This window comes from Mandrillus leucophaeus, unplaced genomic scaffold (assembly GCF_000951045.1).
Source record: "Mandrillus leucophaeus isolate KB7577 unplaced genomic scaffold, Mleu.le_1.0 Scaffold522, whole genome shotgun sequence".
Lineage (NCBI taxonomy): Eukaryota > Metazoa > Chordata > Mammalia > Primates > Cercopithecidae > Mandrillus > Mandrillus leucophaeus.
Window position 1 is genome coordinate 386,356 of NW_012105609.1, and position 22,712 is coordinate 409,067.

The 22,712-nt window shown below is 43.5% G+C and overlaps 2 protein-coding genes across 2 annotated transcripts in view; one reads left to right on the forward strand and one right to left on the reverse strand.

Moving 5' to 3' along the window:
- The window catches only part of KCTD19 (potassium channel tetramerization domain containing 19), a 43,484-nt gene extending 26,654 nt beyond the window's left edge, over positions 1–16,830 (reverse strand). The window contains exons 1-2 of the mRNA XM_011996684.1: positions 16,770–16,830; positions 10,916–11,212 (exon numbers count right to left, since the gene is read on the reverse strand). Of these exons, the coding sequence (XP_011852074.1) occupies positions 10,916–11,212; positions 16,770–16,772 (300 nt within the window). The 5' untranslated portion in view covers positions 16,773–16,830. The remainder of the gene's footprint in view (positions 1–10,915; positions 11,213–16,769) is intronic.
- An 87-nt stretch (positions 16,831–16,917) lies between these two features.
- Positions 16,918–22,712, forward strand: part of LRRC36 (leucine rich repeat containing 36) — a 64,272-nt gene continuing 58,477 nt past the window's right edge. Inside the window, exon 1 of the mRNA XM_011996688.1 lies at positions 16,918–17,005. Coding sequence (XP_011852078.1) covers positions 16,936–17,005 — 70 coding nt within the window. The 5' untranslated portion in view covers positions 16,918–16,935. The remainder of the gene's footprint in view (positions 17,006–22,712) is intronic.

Here is a 22,712-nt window from a genome sequence, read left to right on the forward strand (position 1 = left end):
GGTGAAATGCCGTATCTACTAAAAATACAAATATTAGCCAGGCATGGTGGCGGGCACCTATAATCCCAGCTACTCGGGAGGCTGAGGCAGGAGAATGGCATGAACCCAGGAGGCAGAGCTTGCATGAGCTGAGATTGCGCCACTGCACTCCAGCCTGGGCGACAGAGCGAGACTCAGTCTCAAAAAAAAAAAAAAAAAAAAAGAGAGAGAGAGAGAAACTAAAACAAACAAGTCCACAAAGATTGCCATCCTTGCCAGTCGGGTCATGCTGCATGCCAGGCCCAGGCATCGGCCTTGACCTAGGCTCAGGAGCCTCAACAAGGCTGTTTTCCAAACTCTGTCAACCAGTACTTGCTCTGACTTCTAGAAATACAAGTCCTCTACTCACGGAAAGCTATTCGGGTGCTATAAGAAATCACAGAAACCATTCCTCAGCCCCTCACTTACTTATTTTTGGTCTGCCAGTTTCCCCTAATAGATGTAATCTCCCCAAGACCTCAGGACCTTGGCTGTTTTGTCCTCTGCCGTATTTGCAGCACCTAGAACAAGGCCTGTGGGGTCTCAATACCTTTTTGTTCAATGAATGGCTAAATGAATGAAGAACATTCCAGAGAGCCTGGGCTTCCAGCTGCCCTCTAGCTTTGCTGACTGAAGTTGCCACAGAGTGTGTGGCTGGTCTGCTATAGGCTGACTTCAAGTCTGCTTTCATCTGCCTGAATACAACTTCTAGGAATTTTACTTTTCACATGTAATGAGCTGGAAAAAGTTATTGGAGAGAGGATTTCTTAAGGAAAATACAGACCTTAAATCAATTCAGATAGCTAATTTCTAGCACAAGGATAACTGATGTTGCTTTTGGCCTAGATAGTGATGAAAAAAATATGTCAATCAGAAGCAACAAAAAACTGATGGCGTGGGGAAGTATGTGTATGTATATGTGTGGTTGCAAAGATGGCTGACAAATGCACCCTGCTGGCAGAGCTTTGGGACTTAGCAGAGGTTTTCCAAAGCAGCAGCAGTTCTCAGAGATGCCTTATGCTGTGATGTAGGCTGTTGGAAGGAATGTGATGGTAAAGGAGCTTGGGGGAACTTGCAAATCCCTGACTGCCTTGTAAAGACAAGGAGGGCCAGCACTGCTTTAAGGCTCAAGGAAACCAAGGCTGGTAGAACAAAAGGATGTGCAGAACAGCTGCTGTCAGCCCCCAAAGCCAAACAAGACTCAGCTTTTTGCATTTCAAATCTACCCCTTCACTGCTGGCTCCAGTCCCCTTACTCTGCAGAAGTCATCTTGGGCATAGCATAGAGTGTTCTCTCAGCAGATATGTTGTTAAGCACATGCAAATGCTGGGTACTGTGATAGGTGCTAGGTGTTTGTTTCATGAAAACATGAAAAGAGTACAGTCCAGTGAGGGAGAAAGACATATGAATACATGATCACAATAGAATTAGCACTGCTAGAACAGGGGAATTCAGTGTGTTATGAGAGCAGAGAGACAAAAACTTAGGAAATGTCAGGATAGTCTTCCAGTGGGCCACATTCAGGCCAAATCTTTTTTTTTTTTTTTTTTTTTTCCCCGAGATAGAGTCTCGCTCTGTTGCCCAAGCTACAGTGCAGTGGCGCAATCTTGGCTCACCACAATCTCCACCTACCAGGTTCAAGTGATTCTCCTGCCTCAGCCTCCTAAGTAGCTGGGATTACAGTTGCCTGCCACCATGCCTGGCTAATTTTTGTATTTTTAGTAGAGATGGGGTTTCACCATCTTGGCCAAGTTGGTCTCAAACTCCTGACCTCAAGTGATGCACCTGCCTCAGCCTCCCAAAGAGCTGGGATTACAGGCGTGAGCCACCGCCCCTGGCTTAGGGCAAATCTTAAAAGGCGAGAAATCCAGGAAGAGGAAACAGCAAGTGAAAAGGTATAGAGAGAAAGCATGTGGGGTGCTTGGGGTGTGGCTGAACTTCAACGTGTGTGTGTGTGCCTGTGTGTGTTCATGTGTGTGTGCATGTGTATGTGGCCCTGCCTGCATGTAGGTGTGTGTCTTTGTTGGGATATGAACCAGCACAAGCAGATGGGCCAGCCTATGAGGAGCCCTGATGCCATGTCAAGGGGTTTGCATTTGAGTCATCCACTTACCCATACCACAGACAAGCTACACAGTTGGGATGAATATCTGCTGCTTATGTCATCCTCTTCCTTTCCAAGATCACAGTCATAATCTCACATCATGAGTAATGGGAAATGTGAGACTGCCACTGGTCTATTTTCTTAAAAACATCATTTGTGTGATCAACATAAAAACTCCCTGGCTCCCTTGAGCACAAGGAATGAAGGCGGGTTTGGGTTGCTTGCTGGTAGCAGAATGCTCACAAGGGGAACAATTTAAATTTCCAAACTCAGAAGTCCCCAGAAGGTGTGAAAAAGGAAACATAAGTAGCATGTCCTGTCAACACACTGTCCTCAGTGGACTTCAGGGGGAAAGTAAAAGAGAATAGATAATCTGCCATGAACCTTAAACCCTGGTGAATGACCCTGAAGGGAAATTCCACACTCTGCAGCTGTGACTCCCACCCAGGCTGATGGATGTGAAGGGCTCAGATCAGTTTACATTTAGGTGAAGTGGCCTTCCCAAATTACACAGGAAGTTCTAGGAGGCCCTGTGATATTAATGTGTGGACCTGTAATGTCTACTTTGTATTTCTCCTATAAACAATATACAGTATTCCAAAACATCCAGATTCATGGATTTACATATCAGCTTTTATGACTCCCAAATTTTTATCTCTAGGCCTAACTGTTTCCATGAATTCCAGACCTGTACATCTAGCGCCTCCTGTTTACCTTCCCTTGGATGGTTTTATTGCACTTTCATTGTCAAACTCAACATGTTCAGATCCTAACTCCTGATTTTCCTCGCTAAACCTGTGTACACATCCCTCAAAATCCACCATTCATCTGGTTGCTCAGGAAAGAAACAAAGGAGTTGTCCATTCTCTCTCACCCTACATTCAATTCATCAGCAAACCCTGTCAGTTCTACCAGCAAGACATATTCAGAGTGTGAACACCTCTAACACCACTATTACCACCATAGACCAAACCACCATTATCTTTCATCTGGATACTGCAGGAGCCTCTTAACTGGTCCGTCCACTTCCTCTCTTGCTCTGCTGTAGTCTAGGCCAGGGGTCAGCAAGTTTTTTTCTGTAAAAGGTCTGACAGTAAATATTTTAGGCTTTGCTTTGCTAACCACATGGTCTCTGTCAACTCAACCACTCAGCTCTGTGTTATAGCTTGAGAGCAGCCGTAGACAACACATAAACAAATGAGCATAGCTATATTCCAGTAAAACTTTATCAATGGCACTGAAATTTGATTTTTTTTTTTTTTTGAGACGGAGTCTTGCTCAGCCGTCCAGGCTGGAGTGCAGTGGTGTGATCTCAGCTTACTGCAACCACCGTCTCCCGGGTTCAAGCAATTCTCTCATCTCAGCCTCCCAAGTAGCTGGGATTACAGGCACTTGCCATCATGCCCGACTAATTTTTTGTATTTTAGTAGAGATGGGGTTTCACTATGTTGGCTAGGCTGGTCTTGAACTCCTGACCTCAGGTGATCCACCCGCCTTGGCCTCCCAAAGTGTTAGGATTACAGGCGTAAGCCACCACGCCCCGGCCTGAAATTTGAATTTCATATGATTTTTACATAGCACAAAATATTTTTGATTTTTTTTCAACCATCTAAAAATGTAAAACCCATTCTTAGCTCATGGGCTTTCTAAAAAAGGTAGTGGCTGAATTTCGTCCATGGGCTGTAGTTTGCAGATTCTTGATCTAAGGTTAAGCCAGCAGCCAATGATCTTTCTTTTTTTTTTTGGAGATAGAGTCTCACTCTGCCGCCCAGGCTGGAGTGCAGTGGTGTGATCTTGCCTCACTGCAACCTCCACCTCCTGAGTTCAAGCAATTCCCCTGCTTTAGCCTCCTGAGTAGCTGGGATTACAGGCGCGTGCCACCATGCCCAGCTAATTTTTGTATTTTTAGTAGAGACGGGGTTTCACCATGTTGGTCAGGCTGGCCGCCTCAGCCTCCCAAAGTGCTGGGATTACAGGCGTGAGCCACCGCACCCAGACTTTTTTTTTTTTTTAAAGAGAAGGTCTTGCTCTGTCACCCCGGCTGGGATACAGTGGTGAAATCTCGGCTTACTACAGCCTTGAACTCCTGGGCTCATGTGATCCTCCTGGCTTCAGCCTTCTGAGTAGCTGAGACTACCGGCACATGCTACCATGCCTGGCTAATTTTCAATTTTTTCGTAGAGATGATGTCTTGTTATGTTGCCCAGGCTGGTCTCCAACTCCTGGCCTCAGGTGATCCTCCCACCTCAGCATCCCAAAGTGTTGAGATTACAGGTGTGAGCCACCGTGCCCAGCCCCTCTCTCCCTCCCTCCCTCCTTCCCTTCTTTCTTTCTTTCTTTCTTCCTTCCTCCCTTCCTTCCTTTCTCTCTCCCTTTCTCCCTCTCTTCCTCTCCCTCCCTCCTTCCTTCCCTCTCTCTTTCCTTTTTTTTCTTTCCTTTTCTCTTTCTTTCTTTTTCTTTTTCTTCCTTCCTTTCTCTTTCTTCTCTTTCTTTCTTTTCGTTCTTTCATTCTTTCTTTTCTTCTTTATTGAGATATATTTCACATATTTTAAAACTTACCCATTTAAAGCATGCAATTCAGTGGCTTTTAGTCTATTAACAGAATCAAGCAACCATCACCACAATCTATTTCAATATCCCTAAAAGAAAGCCTGTACCCATTAACAGTCACTGCTCATTCTCCATTCTCACTCATCCATCCTTCCTACTCTGAGTCCCAGCCCTAGGAAGCCACTTATCTACCTTCTGTCTCTATAAATTTGCCTATTCTGCACATTTTAGATAAATAGAATGATACAATATGTGGTGCTATTTTATTTATTTATTTGTTTGTTTGTTATAGAGATGGGGTTTCGTCATGTTGCCCAGGCTGGTCTTGAACTCCTAAGCTCAAGTGATCCACCCACCTCGGTCTCCCAAAGTGCTGGGATTATAGGCATGAGCCACCGCACCCAACTGTGTCTATCTTCTATACACATAATCATACAAAAGGACTGTTTATTTCACTTAGCTGATTTTTTTTCATTTAGCATTTTATATATACATATATATAGAGAGAGAGAGAGAGAAAGACAGGGTCTTGCTTTTGTCATTCAGGCTGGAACACAGTGGTGCAAACACGATTCATTGCAGCCTTGACCTCCCTGGCTCAAGCGATCCTCCTGCCTCAGCCTCCCAAGTAGTTGGGACTACAGGCATGAGCCATCATGCCTAGCTAAATTTCTTTTTTAATTTTTGGCAGAGACGGAATCTCACTTTGTTGCCCAGGCTGGTCTCGAACTTCTGGCTTCAAGCAATCCTCCCGCCTCAGCCTCCAAAAGCTACCTATAACATTTAGAATAAATCCTGTGTCTTCACCATGGCTTTCAAGGTTCTGCAAGATCTGGCTTACTCTGACCTCACTGTCAACCTTTGACATCTCCCTACCTCTCACTGTACTTTACAATGGCCTCCAAGTGGGCCAAAGAGTCACTATAACCTCAGGGTATTAATGTTTAACTACTCCTTTTTTTTTTTTTTTTTTGAGATAGTCTCACTCTGTTATCTAGGCTGGAGTGCAGTGGCGCAATCTCAGTTCCCTGCAACCTCCACATCCTGGATTCAAGTGATACTCCTGCCTTAGCCTCCAGAGCAGCTAGGATTACAGGCATGAGCCAGCATGCCCAGCTAATTTTTTGTGTTTTGTTTGTTTGTTTGTTTTTGAGATGGAGTCTCGCTCTGTTGCCCAGGCTGAAGTGCAGTGGCACGATCTCGGCTCACTGTAACCTCCACCTCTGGGGTTCAAGCGATTCTTCTGCCTCAGCCTCCCGAGTAGCTGGGATTATAGGTGTGCAACACCATGCCTGGCTAATTTTTGTATTTTTAGTTGAGATGGGGTTTCACCATGTTGGCCAGGCTGGTCTTGAACTCCTGACCTCGTGATCGCCTGCCTCGGCCTCCCAAAGTGCTGGGATTGCAGGCGTGAGCCACCACGCCCAGCTACTTTTTTTGTTTTTTAGCAGAGATGGGGTTTCTCTATGTTGGCCAGGCTGGTCTCCAACTCTGGCCTCAAGTGATCTACCCACCTCGGACTCCCAAAGTGCTGGGATTATAGGTGTGAGCCACCGCGTCTGGCCTAACTATTCCTAATGTCTGTAAGTTCTTTCCCCAGATACCTGTATGCCTTACCCCTTTGCCCCTTTTTCATTCAGATTTCTGCTCAAATGTTGCCTTGTCAATGAGGCCTGCCTGATCACTGTTTTCTTATTTAAGTATTTATTGACAAGGTCTAGCTCTGTCACCCTGGCCGAAGTGCAGTGGTGCAAATACGGCTCACTGTGGCCTCAAACTCCTGGGCTCAAGCAATCCTCCCACCTCAGTCTCCTGAGTAGCTGGGACCACAGGCACGCACCATCACGTCTGGCTAATTAAATTTTTTTTTTTTGTAGAGACAGGGTTTTGCCATGTTGCCCAGGCTGGTCTTGTCCTGGACTCAAGAGATCCTCCTGCCTCGGCCTCCCAAAGTGTTGTGATTGCAGGTGTGAGACACCATGCCCAGCCTCTGATCACTCAGTACAGGAGTCACTTCCCTGGCTCCAGTCACTTGCTATCCCCTTACCCTTCTTGCTGCATACTACACATCTGAATATTAAAAGACAAGGAGATTCGATGTGAATGTTTTATTCTTTCAACTAAGTTCTAGTACTATAAGGACAGTAAAACAATGATATACTGGGGAAAATGTAGCAATATACATTTGCTTAAAAGACTGATAGAATAAGCAAAAACTACAAAAAAAAAAAAAGAAAAAAGAAAATCATATAAACACAATCTGAAATTCCAAGAAGTCCTGGAATACAGAAATGCCCTCCTCCTTCATTACACAGGAAGCACTGTTTTGTTTTCATAGCATATATCTCTACCTGACATTGTACAGCTATAGGCTTCACTCCTGTATCTCCAGAACTTGGTGTAAGTTTGGTGCTCAATATACAATAAGACACTAATAAACAGCAAGTGTATCCTTTGGAGGCCACAACTACGGGCTAGGGGTGGGGGTTGGGTGGGCAGGTGGAGTTGGGGGATGTGGGGAATGGGGAGGGGTGGAGAGCAGAGCAGCAGCATGAGCCTGGGTGCCTGTCCTCCAGAAGCTTCCCATCTTGTGCTGATTGGTGGTCATTCTACACGGCTTTCCATCAAAGCCTACTATGTCACAGATAATTCTCAGTAGAATATGCATTTGTTGAGTGCATGGGAACCTTAGTTAGCAGGAGGAAAAGTCCCATTTTTATTGTTAGGGGCTAAATCTGAAAGACACTGTGGTAAGGAGTACTAACAGTTTAGAACAGTTTAGATATATGCTGCCCAATATGGTAGCCACTAGCCACGTATGATTATTGACTACTTGAAATGTGACAGTCTGAGACCCAGCACGGTGGCTCACATCTGTAATCCCAGTAATTTGGGAGGCCGAGGTGGGCAGATTGCTTGAGGCCAGGAGTTTGAGACCAGCCTGGCCAACATAACAAAACCCCATCTCCACTAAAAATACAAACATTAGCTGGGCGTGGTGCTGCACACCTGTATTCCCAGCTACTCGGGAGGCTGAGGCATGAGAATCTCTTGAATAAGGAAACGGAGGTTGCAGTGAGCCAAGATAGCACCACTGCGCTCTCGCCTGGGCGACAGAGTGAGACTCTGTCTCAAAAAAAAAATAAAAAAAAGAAAGAAAGAAGTGTGACAGTCTGAATCTGAGATGTGCTGTAAGTATAAAACACATAACGGATTTTGAACGCAGTACAAGGAATGTAAAATTTCTCAATTTCTAAATATTGATTACATGTTGAAATAACATTCTGAATATATTTAATAATGCTTTGAATACATAGTTAATATTTTGAGTATAATAATATATTATTAAATTGACATCATCTGTTTCTTTTTACTGTTTTAGATGCAGCTGTAGAAAATTTAAAATTACGTAAGTGGCCCACATACATGGCTCACATTATACTTTTATTGGATCATCCTATGTTTTCCCCAAAGCCCACAGGAATAATGCCTGGAACCCAGAATGCTCTTCATAAATATTGGATGAATGCATTAAGTTGGGCTGCCTGAGTAGGGTCTAAAGACTAAGAATTGGCAAACTCCAATTTCTCCAGGCAAAGTGTTTGCTCATTTAGTAAAAAAATCTGAGTATCTGATAGGCCTTAGCAGTAGGAAAGTGGTGGAAATGTGTGAAGCTGTTGATTAGCTTGAGGCGACTGTTGGTTCCCAGCTGTATTTACACTCTGCTTCAAGAAATAAACACTATTTCAGTTGGGCCAACTCAAATATTTATTTCTTTGAAAACACCATTTCCAAAGTGTAAGCACTTGTTTTACAGTCTTTTTTAGGGAGGCAGATCCACATGATTCTTCAAATACTTATACTCCTCACACAATGTGGAACTTTGGAATTGGACCAACCCATTGGCTTCTGAGGTGCAGCCTCCCATTTAGAAGCTGCCTGTGGCTGGACATGGTGGCTCATGTTTGTAATCTCAGCACTTTGGGAGGCCAAGGCGGGCGGATAACTTGAGCTCAGGAGTTCAAGACTAGCCTGGCCAACATGGTGAAACCCTGTCTCTACTGAAAACACAAAAATTAGCCGAGTGTGGTGGCACAAGCCTGTAATCCCACCACTTGAAGCCTTAGGAAGGAGAATTGCTTGAACTCAGGAGGCGGAGGTTGCAGTGAGCCGAGATAGCGCCATTGCACTCCAGCCTGAGACAGAGCAAGACTCTATCTCAAAAAAAAAAAAAACTGCTTCCTTGATATATTTTGTTTCAATTTGGGAAGTGAAGACAGCAAAGGGGTTAAAGGGCTTAATACACTGTACAATAGGCTTGTATTCTTTAAAATGTTCTTTAAAAAATTGCCTTGATCTCTGATTTTCTGCAACAAGTAAGTTACTCCCTCCCTTCTGCCTCAGAATGATGCCTTGGCATAGAGTCATCAGCAATCCTGTCATGTCAGGCCATTTAAGTGGTTTTGAAGCCACTTGTAAACAATTCTAGTACTCCATTCCTGGGGCAGTTGGAAAAAAACAATTAAATTCAAGAAGGTAGCTTGAAAAAGAAAAAGAAAAAGAAAAAATACAGCAATTTGCCTGGGAATATATTAAGAATTTGTAGGCGAGGCACGGTGGCTCACGCCTATAATCCCAGCACTTTGGGAGGCTGAGGTGGGTGGATAACCTGGGGTCAGGAGTTCGAGACCAGCCTGGCCAACACGGTGAAACCCCATCTCTACTAAAAACACAAAAATTAGCCGGGTGTGGTGGCGGGTGCCTGTAATCTCAGCTACTCAGGAGGCTGAGGCAGGAGAATCACTTGAACCCGGGAGGCGGAAGTTGCAGTGAGCCGAGATTGCACCATTGCACTCCAGCCTGGGTGACAAGAGTGAAACTCCATCGCAAAGAAAAAAAAAAAGAATTTCTGATATTCCAAATATAGAATGACTTTTAAGAGAAAACACTGAATTATTTAGTAAGAAGCATCCTTAAAAACATACACTATGAAATGTTCTCATTCCTCTATGGCCCAGATACGCATGGTCTATTTCAATTTTCTTCTAAAAAGTGTTGAGGTACAGTTGGTGGTTCACTGAGCTACACTGCAGCTTGTCAGGTTAGTGCTGATAGAGATGGAATAAACAACTTGTACAGACGGTAGGATTAATACGGAGGATGGTCAATAGTCCTTCCCAGTTGTAATATTTAGTTCTTCCAGGTTAAAAAGAATTGTTCAAAAACTACTGAATAAACTACTTAAGATCAGTCACAGAAATGATTTATGTGGCTTGGAGAAAAATTAGGAAGGAAAGGTAATGTTTTTTGGCAGTACTTTAATGGTTTATAAGTAAAGGTATTTAAAGCTCTTATAATAATAATAATAATAAAGTTTCTTGGAAGACAAAGAAGTGATAGTAAAGGAAAGATTCTGCAGAACTTGTTTTTTTCTCTCTCTCTCTTGACATTTGGCCCAAGATGAGAACTTTTTGCTTTGCTGTAAATGCATCTTGTGTACCTAACAGGCACAATGAGAGGTGATATTCTTGATAAATCTTTTAGATTTTAAATCTCAGACGTGATGTACATAGCAAATCCTAAAATGTCTAAAGTGTTCTCCTTTTAAGATTCAAAAAACAAAAACAAGAAGCAGCTTAATACAGAATTTTCAAGAGCCAGGGGCACCCTCTCAGTGGATAGTAAATCCCATTCTGGGTCCATGGTGGCTGCTAGTATAACTAAAGCACAGTTGGGATGAAATCATTTATTAAGAATATGTAGGCTGGGTGTGGTGGCTCATGCCTGTAATCCCAGCTCTTAGGGAGGCCAAGGGAGCACTAAAGGAGGCCAATTAGGGAGGATAACTTGAGCCCAGGAGTTAGAGACCAATCTGGGCAACATGGAAAGGATTGGCTGGGCATGGTGGCATGCACCTGTGTTCCCAGCTACTCAGAGGGACTGAGGTGGGAGACGGGAAGATCCTTTGGGCTTGGGAGGTAGAGGTTGCAGCGAGCTGTGATTGCAACAGACACCCTGTCTCAAAAAAACAAAAGCGGGTAATTTCAGTGTATTGTTTTTTACTTTTTTTTCCCTTTTACTCACCCCTATACTAATGAGGAAATTATTTATTACTTTAACATACTTATTACATTTGCCCATTAAGAGGGTCATCTCAGCAACCAATATATAACAGGAAACAACATTTAGTGATGTAAAGCCATGTTACTGATCCACCACTCCCAGAAAACAAGAGCATCTTACCTGCAGCAAAGGCATCAGCTGCAAACCCAATGCTTGCTCATACAGCAAGTTCAGTTCCGCACAACTGGAGAAGGAGAGTTTGGAGGTGTAAAGGTAATAGTGCACGTGCCTAAATGTGGAACCATCTCTGTCAATAAATAGCCTCTGGCTTTCTGAAGAAGTCAAGGCTGAAGCCTCTTTCCATAGCAGGGAGTCTGGAAACTGAGAGAGTTTGCTTCTGGGAACCGAGAAATGCCAGCCCCCTACGTTGAAATGAAACAAGTCCTCTGATGATTCATGAGACATGCCAAACTCCTCCTAAAGGGGGAATGAAAAAGAGATCTACGCAAGAAAAAGAAATAAAAAGGCATCCAGATTGAAAAGGTAGAAATAAACTATCTCTGTTTGCTGATGACATGATCTTGTATGTAAAAAATCCTAAGGAATTCACCAGAAAACTATCAGAAATGAGTCCAGGCCAGGCATGGTGGTTCACACCTGTAATCCAAGCACTTTGGGAGCCTGAGGTGGGAAGATGGCTTGAGACCAGGAGTTTGAGGCTGCAGTGAGCTATGATTGTAACACTGTACTCTGGCCTAACAGAGCAAGATCCTATCTCAAAAAAGAAAAACAAACAAAACAAACAACAACAACACACAAAAATGAGCCCAACAAGTTTGAAAGATGCAGAGCAATATTAAAAAATGTTGTATTTTTATACTTTAGTAATGAACAATCTGAAAGTGAAATTAAGAAAACAATTCAATTCCATTTATAATAGCATCAAAAATAACATACTTAGGAATAAATTTAACAAAAGAATGAAATACATGTACACTGAAAACTTCAAAACATTGTGAAAATTTAAAAGACCTAAATAAATGAAAAAATATTTGATGCTCATGGATTGGAAGATTTAATATCGTTAAGATGACAATAGTCTCCCAATTGATTTACAAATTCAACACAATCTCTGTGAAAATCCTGACTTTTTGCAAAAATTGAAAAGCTGATGCTAAAATTCATATGAACATACAAGGGACCCAGAATAGCTAAAACAGTCTTGAAAAAAGAACAATGTTTTTTTTTTTTTTTGTAAAGGCAGACTGCCACATGCAGTGCCTTATTAGGATGTGTCTGAAGTCTTGGAAGCTTGACTACCCTACATGCTCCTACAATGGACCTTGAGAACTTGTTTGGAGGTTCTAGCTAAGAAGAGCAGATACTTGTATACCCTTGACTGAAGACAGGTCCTCCTTTATTGGGGATGGTCGTCCTCTTTGACTGAGCACGCAGCTTCAGGAGGGATGCACATGGAGCAGTGAGGGAAGAGGGGGGACACCCACCTAGCCAGCCAGATCAGCCAAATCAACCCTGGCAATCAATGAAGTGACAGATGTCACAGCCAGATCGCCCTCACATCCCCCACTTTTAAAACTTATTACAGGCCGGGCGGGGTGGCTCACGCCTGTAATCCCAGCACTTTTGGAGACCGAGGCGGGCAGATCACGAGGTCAGGAGATCAAGACCATCCTGGCTAACATGGTGAAACCCCGTCTCTACTAAAAATACAAAAAAATTGGCCGGGCATGGTGGCGGGCGCCTGTAGTCCCAGCTACTCAGGAGGGTGAGATAGGAGAATGGCGTGAACCCGGGAGGTGGAGCTTGCAGTGAGCCGAGATTGCGCCACTGCACTCCAGCTTCAGCGACAGAGCGAGACTCCGTCTCAAAAAAAAAAAAAAAAAAACTTATTACAAAGCTAGATCAAGACAGTGTGCTACTGGCATAAGGATAAATATAAAGATAAGTGGAATAGAATTGAGAGTACAGAATAAAACCCTTACATTTATGATCAATTGAATTTTGATAAGTGATTCAAGATGATTCAATGGATAAAGAATAGTCCTTATAAAAAGTGGTGCTGGGACAACTGCCCATCCATATGCATAAAATATAATAACAATAATAATAAAGTTGGACACCTACCTCACCCCACAGACAAAAATTAGCTCCAAGTGAAACACAGACTTAAAACTATAAAATCCTTTTTAACCCACAGAAATGGAACAAAATATTTGCAAATCATTTGTCTGATAAAGAATTTGTTTTTAGAATATATAAAGAACTCATAAACTCAATAATAAAAAGACAACCAAATTCGAAAATTGGCCAAGCATCTAAATAGACATTTCTCCAAAGAATATATACAAATGACCAATAGCACGAAAAAAGATGCTCAACATCCTTAGTCATCAGAAAAATGCAAATCAAAACCCGCAACAAAATGCTACTTCACACCCATTAGTATGGCTAGAATGAAAACAATAGATAATAACAAGTGTCGACAAAGAAACCAGGACCCCCATGCACTGCTGGTGGAGGTGTAAAATGGTGCAGGCACTTTGGAAAACAGTTTGGTGAGTCCTGAAAATGTTAAGCATGGAGTTATTCTACTATGAGCCAGCAATTCCACTCCTAGGTGTGCACTTAAGAGAAATAAAGACGTATGTCCACACCAAAATTTCTAGACTAATGTTCAAGAACATAATAGCTAAAAGGCGGGAATAAACCTAACGTCCATCAACTGACAGATGAGTAAATAAAATGTAGTATATCCATAAATGGAATATTGTTTGTCAATAAGAAGGAATGGGATGAACATGGTGGCTCGTGCTTGTAATCCCAGCACTTTGGGAGATTGAGGCAGGAGATTCGCTTGAGCCCAGGAGTTTGAGGCTGCAGTGAGCTGTGATCATGCCATTGCACTCCAGCCTGGGCGACAGAGCGAGGCACATCTCTAAAAAAATAAAAAATAAAAAGGAATGAAGTACTGATACATGATAACAACATGGATGAAACTTGAAACATTATGCCAAGGGAAAGAAGCCAAACACAAAAAATCACATATGATTCCATCCACATGCAATGTGCAGACAACGAAAATTTCTAGAGATAGAAAATAGATTAATGGTTGCCTAGGGCTGGAGAGGCTATGGGGAGATGGGGTGTGACTACTAATGAGAATGGGATTTCTTTTGGAGATGGTGAAAACGTTCTAAAATTGATTGTGATAACAGTTGCTCAACTCTGAACATACTAAAACCCACTAAATTGTACATATTAAAATGTGCGAATTATAAGGTATGTGAATTGTATCTCAATAAATCTGTTAAAAAAATAGATGAGGTACTGTCCATTCTATGGAGCACATGCAGAACTCTCTTGGGATCTTACCTGCAGAGACATTACATTACTGGGGGATGAATGCTGTAGATACCTTTTCATATATACAAAGGCAGCAAAGATCACTAACCTTCCTCAGCTCATTGTTAAAAGTTTAAGGTCATCTGTACATCTGTTGGACAAGAGGTTGTTGAAAAAAAATATGTTTTTTTTTTTTTGAGGCGGAGTCTCGCTTTGTCACCCAGGCTGGGGTGCAGTGGCTGGATCTCAGCTTACTGCAGGCTCCGCCTCCTGGGCTTACGCCATTCTCCTGCCTCAGCCTCCAGAGTAGCTGGGACTACAGGTGCCTGCCACCACGCCCTGCTAGTTTTTTTGTATTTTTTAGTAGAGACGGGATTTCACCATGTTAGCCAGGATGTTCTCGATCTCCTGACCTCGTGATCCGCCCGTCTCGGCCTCCCAAAGTGCTGGGATTATAGGCTTGAACCACCGCACCCGGCCGAAAAAAAATATTTTAAGGTCATCTATTTATAAGTAAATTGTCTTCTTTGCTTCAAGATGACCTAGTTTATCAATATGATGGAAAAGTAGAGAGCCATCAAACATACAAACCATCCATATCAAATTTTAAAATAAAGGGCACTACCCTTGTAAAAACATTTTTTAAAGGATAGTAAATAGTATATACAATTTTACCTAAAAAGAACCATAAAACAATATCAAATTCTAATTAAAAATTATGCATGCTGAAGTGATGGGACTGCAATGTACTGATATCTTCAATTTATCTTGAGATGAATTTTAAAAAGACAGATTGATGGATAGATAGGATTGCTAGATGGACATGTAATAAAACAAATATGAGCAAAATGTTGATTGTAGAATGTAGATGGTGGATATATGGTGCTCACTGTACAATTCTTTCAATCTTTCTGAATGTTTATAAAATTGCATTAAGACGTTCGTGGGTGAAAAAGAGTGTTAAAGTAAGAGGTGATTACTTAAGAAAGGAAAAGCTCCCTGCTCCAGAAAGAACCTGCATTTCCTATTCTGACAGCTAAGGAAAGAAAATAAATGCATGTAAGAAAGAATGGGATGGGCATCTCTCCCACAGCAAGCCTAGTCTAAATATTCAGACATAAGGAAGAGCAATTATATATGCCACATTTGAGACTAGAAGAGTTCAAGGGGGTATTAAGAGAAAGATGACAAATTGTGAAATGACTTCATAAACTGACAGAAGCAGAGCCAGAAAAATCAATCTAATGAGCTAACCTAGGATTCTAAGTCCCAGCCCTTCTAAAAGCCCTTCTACAAGTTCATGTTCAGGAAAAGGCTGAACGTGACACATGGAGTGACTAAGGGTCCCACCTAGACCAGAAAGCATAAATATACAAGGAAGGACTCTTGATTCTGCTTGCTGTTCTCCTTAAAGGTGGCTGAGAGCTCAGTAGGGGGTGCTGAGAGTGTGCAGATGTTGGATGCCAAAGAAAACCTACTCCTCGCAGGTGATCCCCAGTTCTGGTCTCAGTTCCTCTTTTCTTGTTAAGAATAGGGTGTGACAAGAGGGTCCTGGCTCCTTCTTACATACATGTCCCATCCACAGGTGTGCTCTCAAGAAGTGCCTGCTGGAGTAAGGGTAGGGGTTAGGGATGCAGCTGTTCTTTCCCAAAGACTGCTCAGGGGCTGCTTAGTGCAGAGCTATCCCAGTCTGGGGACAGCCCTCAGTCACAGGCAAGCTTAGGGGGACCTGTGGTGCTTGAAAGACAAAAGGCTTCTTGCCAGACTGACTTCAGGAAACGGGATAGCCCTAAAGCAGTCATCCCCACCCCATTACAAAGAGCTTCTCTCTTTCCCACGCTGATCCCTCTACCTCAAAGAAGCTCCGTCCAAGTAAATTTCTTCTTCTTCTTCTTGTGTTTTTTTGAGACAAAGTCTGGCTCTGTCACCCAGGTTGCCCAGGCTGGAGTGCAGTGGCGCAATCTCGGTTCACTGCAACCTCCACCTCCCGGGTTCAAGCAATTCTCCTGCCTCAGCCTCCCGAGTAGCTGGGACTACAGGCCGTTTCACCACGCCCAACTAATTTTTGTATTTGTAGTAGAGATAGGGTTTCACCATCTTGGCCAGGCTGGTCTTGAACTCCTGACCTCAGGTGATCCGCCCACCTCGGCCTACCAAAGTGCTGAGATTACAGGCGTGAGCCACCGCTCCCAGCCCGTCCAACTCAATTTCTAGAGCTAGAACCGCCTCATACTCTAAAGACAGGACCACAACTCCTTAGAGCCAGGATTCCCAACCTTTCAGATCTGGAGCTCCCCATTACGCCTTAGACTTCTGTCCCCACGCTCCAGTCCTTCAGATCTGGATCCCCCCTTCACACACACCCTTTCCTTGCCCCAGAGTCAGCATCCTCCAGCGCTGAGATGTGAAGACCTCCCGTCAAAGGGGCACACCCCCAGCCCTCAGACCCGGAGTTCCCCACATCCTCAGAGCCAGAACACTTCATTCCCTCAAGACCGCGTTCTTCTAACTCCTCAGAGCCAACCCCCCAAATCCTTCCCAGGTGGGGGCCCCTCGCTCTCCCCCGTTCCCCAGACCAGGTCTCGCACCACGTAGCCCTAATCCTTGGCCACAACGACCCCCATTCGCCGCTTTGGTGCTTTTGGCGCCCCCGCCAGGGCGGGCTCCGTACCATGGTCGCGGCTTCAGCTGCGGGCGGACGGGCTTGTGACCCGGCCAATAACGGCTCCCGGGGTCGCGGTGGCGCGCGGGAGGTGGGGGTTGGGGCGTGGCAGTGGGCGGGACCTGGCGCGCGCCGGGTGTTCTCGCGGGCGGCGGCAGGTGAGCGGCGGGAGGAGATGGCGGAGCAGTGGGAGCTGGACGAGGAAGGCATCCGCCGCCTGGGGGCGCTGACGCTGGAGCAGCCGGGTAGAGTCTGGCCGGGAGGTTGTGGACCGGGAACATAGGGTCAGAAGCTGTGGAAAGAGAACTGAGGTGGAAGCAGGGGAACCTGAGATAGAGGAGAGAGAACCACAGAGAAGCGGTACCTGAGGCTGAGGAGGGCGGTGGGTAACTTGAGGCAGAAGGTTAGAGGGAGGTGGAGGTGGAGGTGGAGGAACTGAAGTAACCGGGGAGTGTGGGGCAGAGCCCGAGGAGTTGAGAGAGAAGAGGGGAGTGTGAAGTAGGGAAGGAGAAACAAGGTTAACAGGGGACCCTGCGGCAGGTGACAGAACTGCCGGGGACGGTGGCTCACCCCTATAATCCCAGCATTTTGGGAGGCGGAGGCAGGTGGATCACCTGAGCCTGGCCAACATGGTGAAACCCCGTCTCTACTGAAATACAAAAATTAGCCGGGCGTGGTGGCTCATGTCTGTAATCCCAGCTACTAAGGAGGCTGAGGCAGGAGAATCGCTTGAACCCGGGAGGCGGAGGTTGCAGTGAGCCGAGATCGCACCACTGCACTGCAGCCTGGGCCACAGAGAGACTCCGTCTCAAAAGTAAATAAATAAATAAATTCCTATTAGACATCCAAGTGTAGGATACCTAGTAGGCAGTTGGATATATGGATCTGGCCCTCAGAGCAGAGGTCAGGGTTAGAGATGTAAATTTTGGAGACATTAGCAATAGGTGGTATTTAAAGCCACGGGAGTGGAAGAACTCAGCTAAGGAGAGAATGTCGATGGAGAAGTGAAAGAAAGCTTAAGACTCAACCTTGGAATATTTCAGTGTTTAGAGGTTGAATAGAGGAAAAATGTGGTATCTTGGAATTTGAGAAGGGGTAGTGTATGGTAACAGCAATGGCCAACTATGCCAAATGCTATTGACAGGCTGAGCAACTTAAATGCAGAGTGTCTGTTAGATTTAGCAACATGTAACTTACTGGTGACCTTGACAGAGGGAGTTTTGGGAGAGTGGGGAGGAGGGAAACCAGATTGGAGTGGGATGAAAAAGGGAATGATATTTGAGGGGAAGAGACAGTGAAAGTAAGAACTTTTGCTGAAAATTTTAGCTGTAAAAGAGACTACAGAAATGGATGGTAGCTGAAGTGTATAATGTGCAGTCAAGAACAGTTATGACAGAACAGGATATATTAGAGCATGTCGGTAGTCTAATGATTATTTGGTAGAGAGGGGAAAATATGTAATTATTTACTCATTTTGACTGTTAAAATAATTCAATTAATTTATTCTGTGGGTAATATAGTAATTGTACAGTGAGAAGAAAGTCTTGACTCCCCCATCCCTGTCTCATAGGCCTACTTCCCCTTCCTAAAGGCAATTACTGTAACCAGTATCTTGTATAGTTTTCCAGAAATATTCTCTACATATATAAGCATATATTACTTATTTTATAATTTTATATTATGGCAATTTTCAAATATATACAAGAGTAGAGATAACAGAATAATAAACTCCATTAGCCTACCTCAACAGTTATCATCAATTCATGGCCAAGCTTCCTTCACGTTTACCTCACCTATCCTCCACCCACCCCCAAACCCCTACACTGACTATTTTGAAGCAAATTTCAAGTATATGATTTCCTCCATAAATATTTCAGTATGTATTTAATTAATTAATTTATTTATTTTATTAATTTTCAGATAGAGTTTTGCTCTGTCACCCAGGCTGGAGTGCAGTGGCACAATCTTGGCTCACTGTAATCTCTGCCTCCCCATTTCAAGTGATTCTCCTGCCTCAGCCTCCTGAGTAGCTGGGACAACGGGCACCCACCACCACACCCAGCTAATTTTATATTTTTAGTAGTGACAGGGTTTTGCCATCTTGGCCAAGCTGGTCTTGAACTCCTGATCTCAAGTGATCCACCCACCTCAGCCTCCCTAAATAGAGCTGGGATTATAAGCGCAAGCCATAGCACCTGGCCAGTATGTATTTTTAAAAGATAAGATCACTTAAAAAAAAATCACATATGCAACCTAAAAAATTTAACAGTAACTTCTGTTTTTGGTTTTGTTTTGTTTTTGAGATGGAGTCTGGCTCTGTTGCCCAGGCTGGAATGCAATGGCATGATCTCAGCTCACTGCAACCTCTGCCTCCCGGGTTCAAGCAATTCTCCTGCCTCAGCTTCCTGAGTAGCTGGGATTTCAGGCGTGCACCACCATGCCCGGCTAATTTTTTTGTATTTTTAGTAGAGATGGGATTTCACCATGCTTGCCAGCCTAGTCTTGAACTCCTGACCTCAAGTGACTCGGCCTCCCAAAGTGAACAGTAATTTCTTGATATCATAAAATATCCAACTAGTGTTCTTATTTCCCCAATTGTCCTATACTTTTTTAAAATTAGAGTCCATGGCCGGGTGTGGTGGCTCATGCCTGTAATCCCAGCACTTTGGGAGGCCAAAGTGGGCAGATCACTGGAAGCCAGGAGTTCAAGACCAGCCTGGCCAACATGGTGAAACCCCATCTCTATTAAAAATACAAAAATTAGCCAGACATGATGGCTCACACCTGTAATCCCAACTACTTGGGAGGCTGAGGCAGGAGAATCACTTGAACCTGGGAGACAGAGGTTGTAGTGAGCTGAGATTGCGCCACTGTACTCCAGCCTGGGCGACAGAGCAAGGCTCCATCTAAAAAATAAAATAAAATAAGAATCCATATATGGTCCATATATTGCAACTGGTTTATATATGTCTTAAGTCTTATTTGATCTATAGGCTCCCCCTTTTTTTCCCTCGCATTTTCAATTATTTTTGAAGAAACTGGCTTCGAAAGAGTTTACTATAACCTGAATTTTGCTCATTGCATTCCTGAGATGTTTAACATTTTCCCAAGTTCCCTGTGCTTCCTGTGAATTGGTAGTTAGATGAGGCTTAATCAGATTCAGGTTGGATTATTATTATTATTTTTTTTTTGCAAGACAATTTCATAGGTAATAGTGTATGTTTATGTTAGGAAGTGTATGGTGCCTAGTGTTCTTTCTTTTTGTGATATCAGCCATTGAATATGATTACCTAAGTTAATTCATTAGGGATTGCAAAATGGTAATTGTCTATTTCTTTCATTTTTCTTCGTTAACTGTAATACTTCCATAAAGAGAAATTTCCTCACATCAACTGTTTGCTTATCCTGAGGTACAGTTTGTATAGGAAAGCCAGCATAAAAGCTTGATTTTTTTTCACCTTATATACCAGCTTTCAGAATGATGATTTATTTTCTTAGCATTCTCCAAAGATGACCAGTGAGGACTGTTTTGCTTTTTCAGTATCATTATAAACTCATCGATTTAAATATATGTCTTAGGGCCGGGCATGGTGGCTCACACCTATAATCCCAGCACTTTGGGAGGCCAAGGCGGATGGATCACCTGAGGTCAGGAGTTCAAGACCAGTCTGGCTAACATGGCAAAACCTTGTCTTTACTAAAAATACAAAAAAAAAATTAGCCTGGCATGGTGGCAGTCGCCTATATTCCCAGCTACTCAGGAGGCTGAGGCAGGAGAATCCCTTGAGCCTGGGAAGCAGAGGTTGCAGTGAGCTGAGATCACACCACTGCATTCACTGGATGAAAGAGTGAGACTCAGTCTCAATCAATCAATCAATCAATCAATCAATGTCTTAGTCCCTTTTCTCTTGTCGTAACAGAATACCATAGACTGGGTAATTTATAAAGAAAAGAAGTTGATTTGGCTCATGGTTCTGGAGGCTGGGAAGTCCAAGAGCATGGTGCCAGCATCTGGTGAGGGTCATTCCATAGTGGAAGGGCAGAAGGTGCATGCATGAGATGAGAGAGAGAGAGAAAGAGAAGACTGAACTCCTTCCTTTATTAGGATAACTAACTCCCATGATAACTAACTCCACCATAACAGCATGAAGCCACCATTGACCTAATCACCTCTTAGAGGCCTCAGCTTCCAGTACTGTTACGTTGGCAATTACGTTTCAACATGAAAGCTGGGCATGGTGGTGGCTTACACACTTTGGGAGGCCAGGGAGGAGGATGAGGTCAGGTATTTGAGACCAGCCTGGGCAACATAGCAAGATCCTGTCTCTACAAAAAATTTAAAAATTAACTGGGTGTGGTGGTGTGGTGTACCTATAGTCCCAGCTACTCAGGAGGCTGAAGTGGAAGGATCCTCTGACCCCAGGAGTTTTAGGCTGCAGTGCACTATGATAGTGCCACTGCACTCCAGTCTGGGTGACAGAGCAAGACCCTGTCTCTGAATAAATTAATACATTTCATCATGAGTTTTGGAGGCGACATTCAAACCATAGCAATATATTTCAATGTATGTTTTAATCCATTATAGTTATTATCATAATTGATATTCAGTTTATCCTAACTTTAGTTAATAGGTGATCTTTCTTTTTTTTTTTTTGAGATGGAGTCTCGCTCTGTCGCCCAGGCCGCGCCCGGCCAATAGGTGATCTTTCAAGTTGACTCCTCAGATCTTTTTAAAAAAGTTTTATGGCTGGGTGCGGTGGCTCACACCTGTAATCCCAGCACTTTAGGAGGCCAAGGGGGGGCGAATCATCTGAGGTTGGGAGTTTGAGACCAGCCTGGCCAGCATGGTGAAACCCCATCTCTACTAAAACTACAAAAATTAGCTGGGTGTGGTGGCGCATGCCTGTAATCCCAGCTACTTGGGAGGCTGAGGCAGAAGAATTGCTTGAACCCAGAAGGCGGAGGTTGCAGTGAGCCAAGATCATGCCATTGCACTCCAGTCTGGGTAATGAGAGCAAAATTCCATCTCAAAAAAAAAAAAAAGTTTTAATTATTAGAAACATTCATTGTCATTATAAACAAGTTAAAGGTTGTTAATTCAATTTCCAAATGAGCTGTAAATGTAATGGTTTTCATTAGAGAGACTACTTGATTTGTTGCATTTTAAAAGTATATAATTCACATACTATAAAGTTCACCATTTTATTATTTATTTATTTATTTATTTTGGGACAAGAGTCTTGCCCTATTGCTCAGGCTGGAGTGCAGTGGCCCGACCTCAGCTCAATGTAACGTCTATCCCAGGTTCAAGCAATTCTCCTGCCTCAGCATCCCGAGTAGGTTGGACTGCAGGCATGTGCCACCATACCCTGCTAATTTTTGTATTTTTAGTAGAGACAGGGTTTTACCATGTTGGCCAGGCTGGTCTTGAACTCCGGACTTCAAGTGATCCACCTGCCTCTGCCTCCCAAAGTGCTGGGATTACAGGCATGAGCCACCACTCCCGGCCCCATTTAAAAAATATATAATTCAGGGTCATTTTGTACATTTACAATGTTGTACAAGCATCATCACTATATGTATAGTTCCAGAACATTTTCATCAACCCATTAGGCAGTCACACCTCATTTCCCACTACTCCCGGCTCCTGGCAACCACTAAACTGCTTTCTGTCTCTGTGGATTTACCTCTGCTGGGTATTTCATATCATTGGAATCAAATAATATGTAGCCTTTTCTGTCTGGCTTCTTTGACTTAGTATGGTATTTTCATTATTCATTCATATTTCAGCATGTATCAATACTTCATTCCTTTTTTAAAAAAAATTAATAGACTTTATTTTTTAGAGAAGTTTTAGGTTTACAGAGAAATTAGGCATAAAGTACAGAGAGTTCTCATATACCCTTACCTCCCGTGCACCTCTCCCCACCCACCCCATTTCCCTTAATTTTA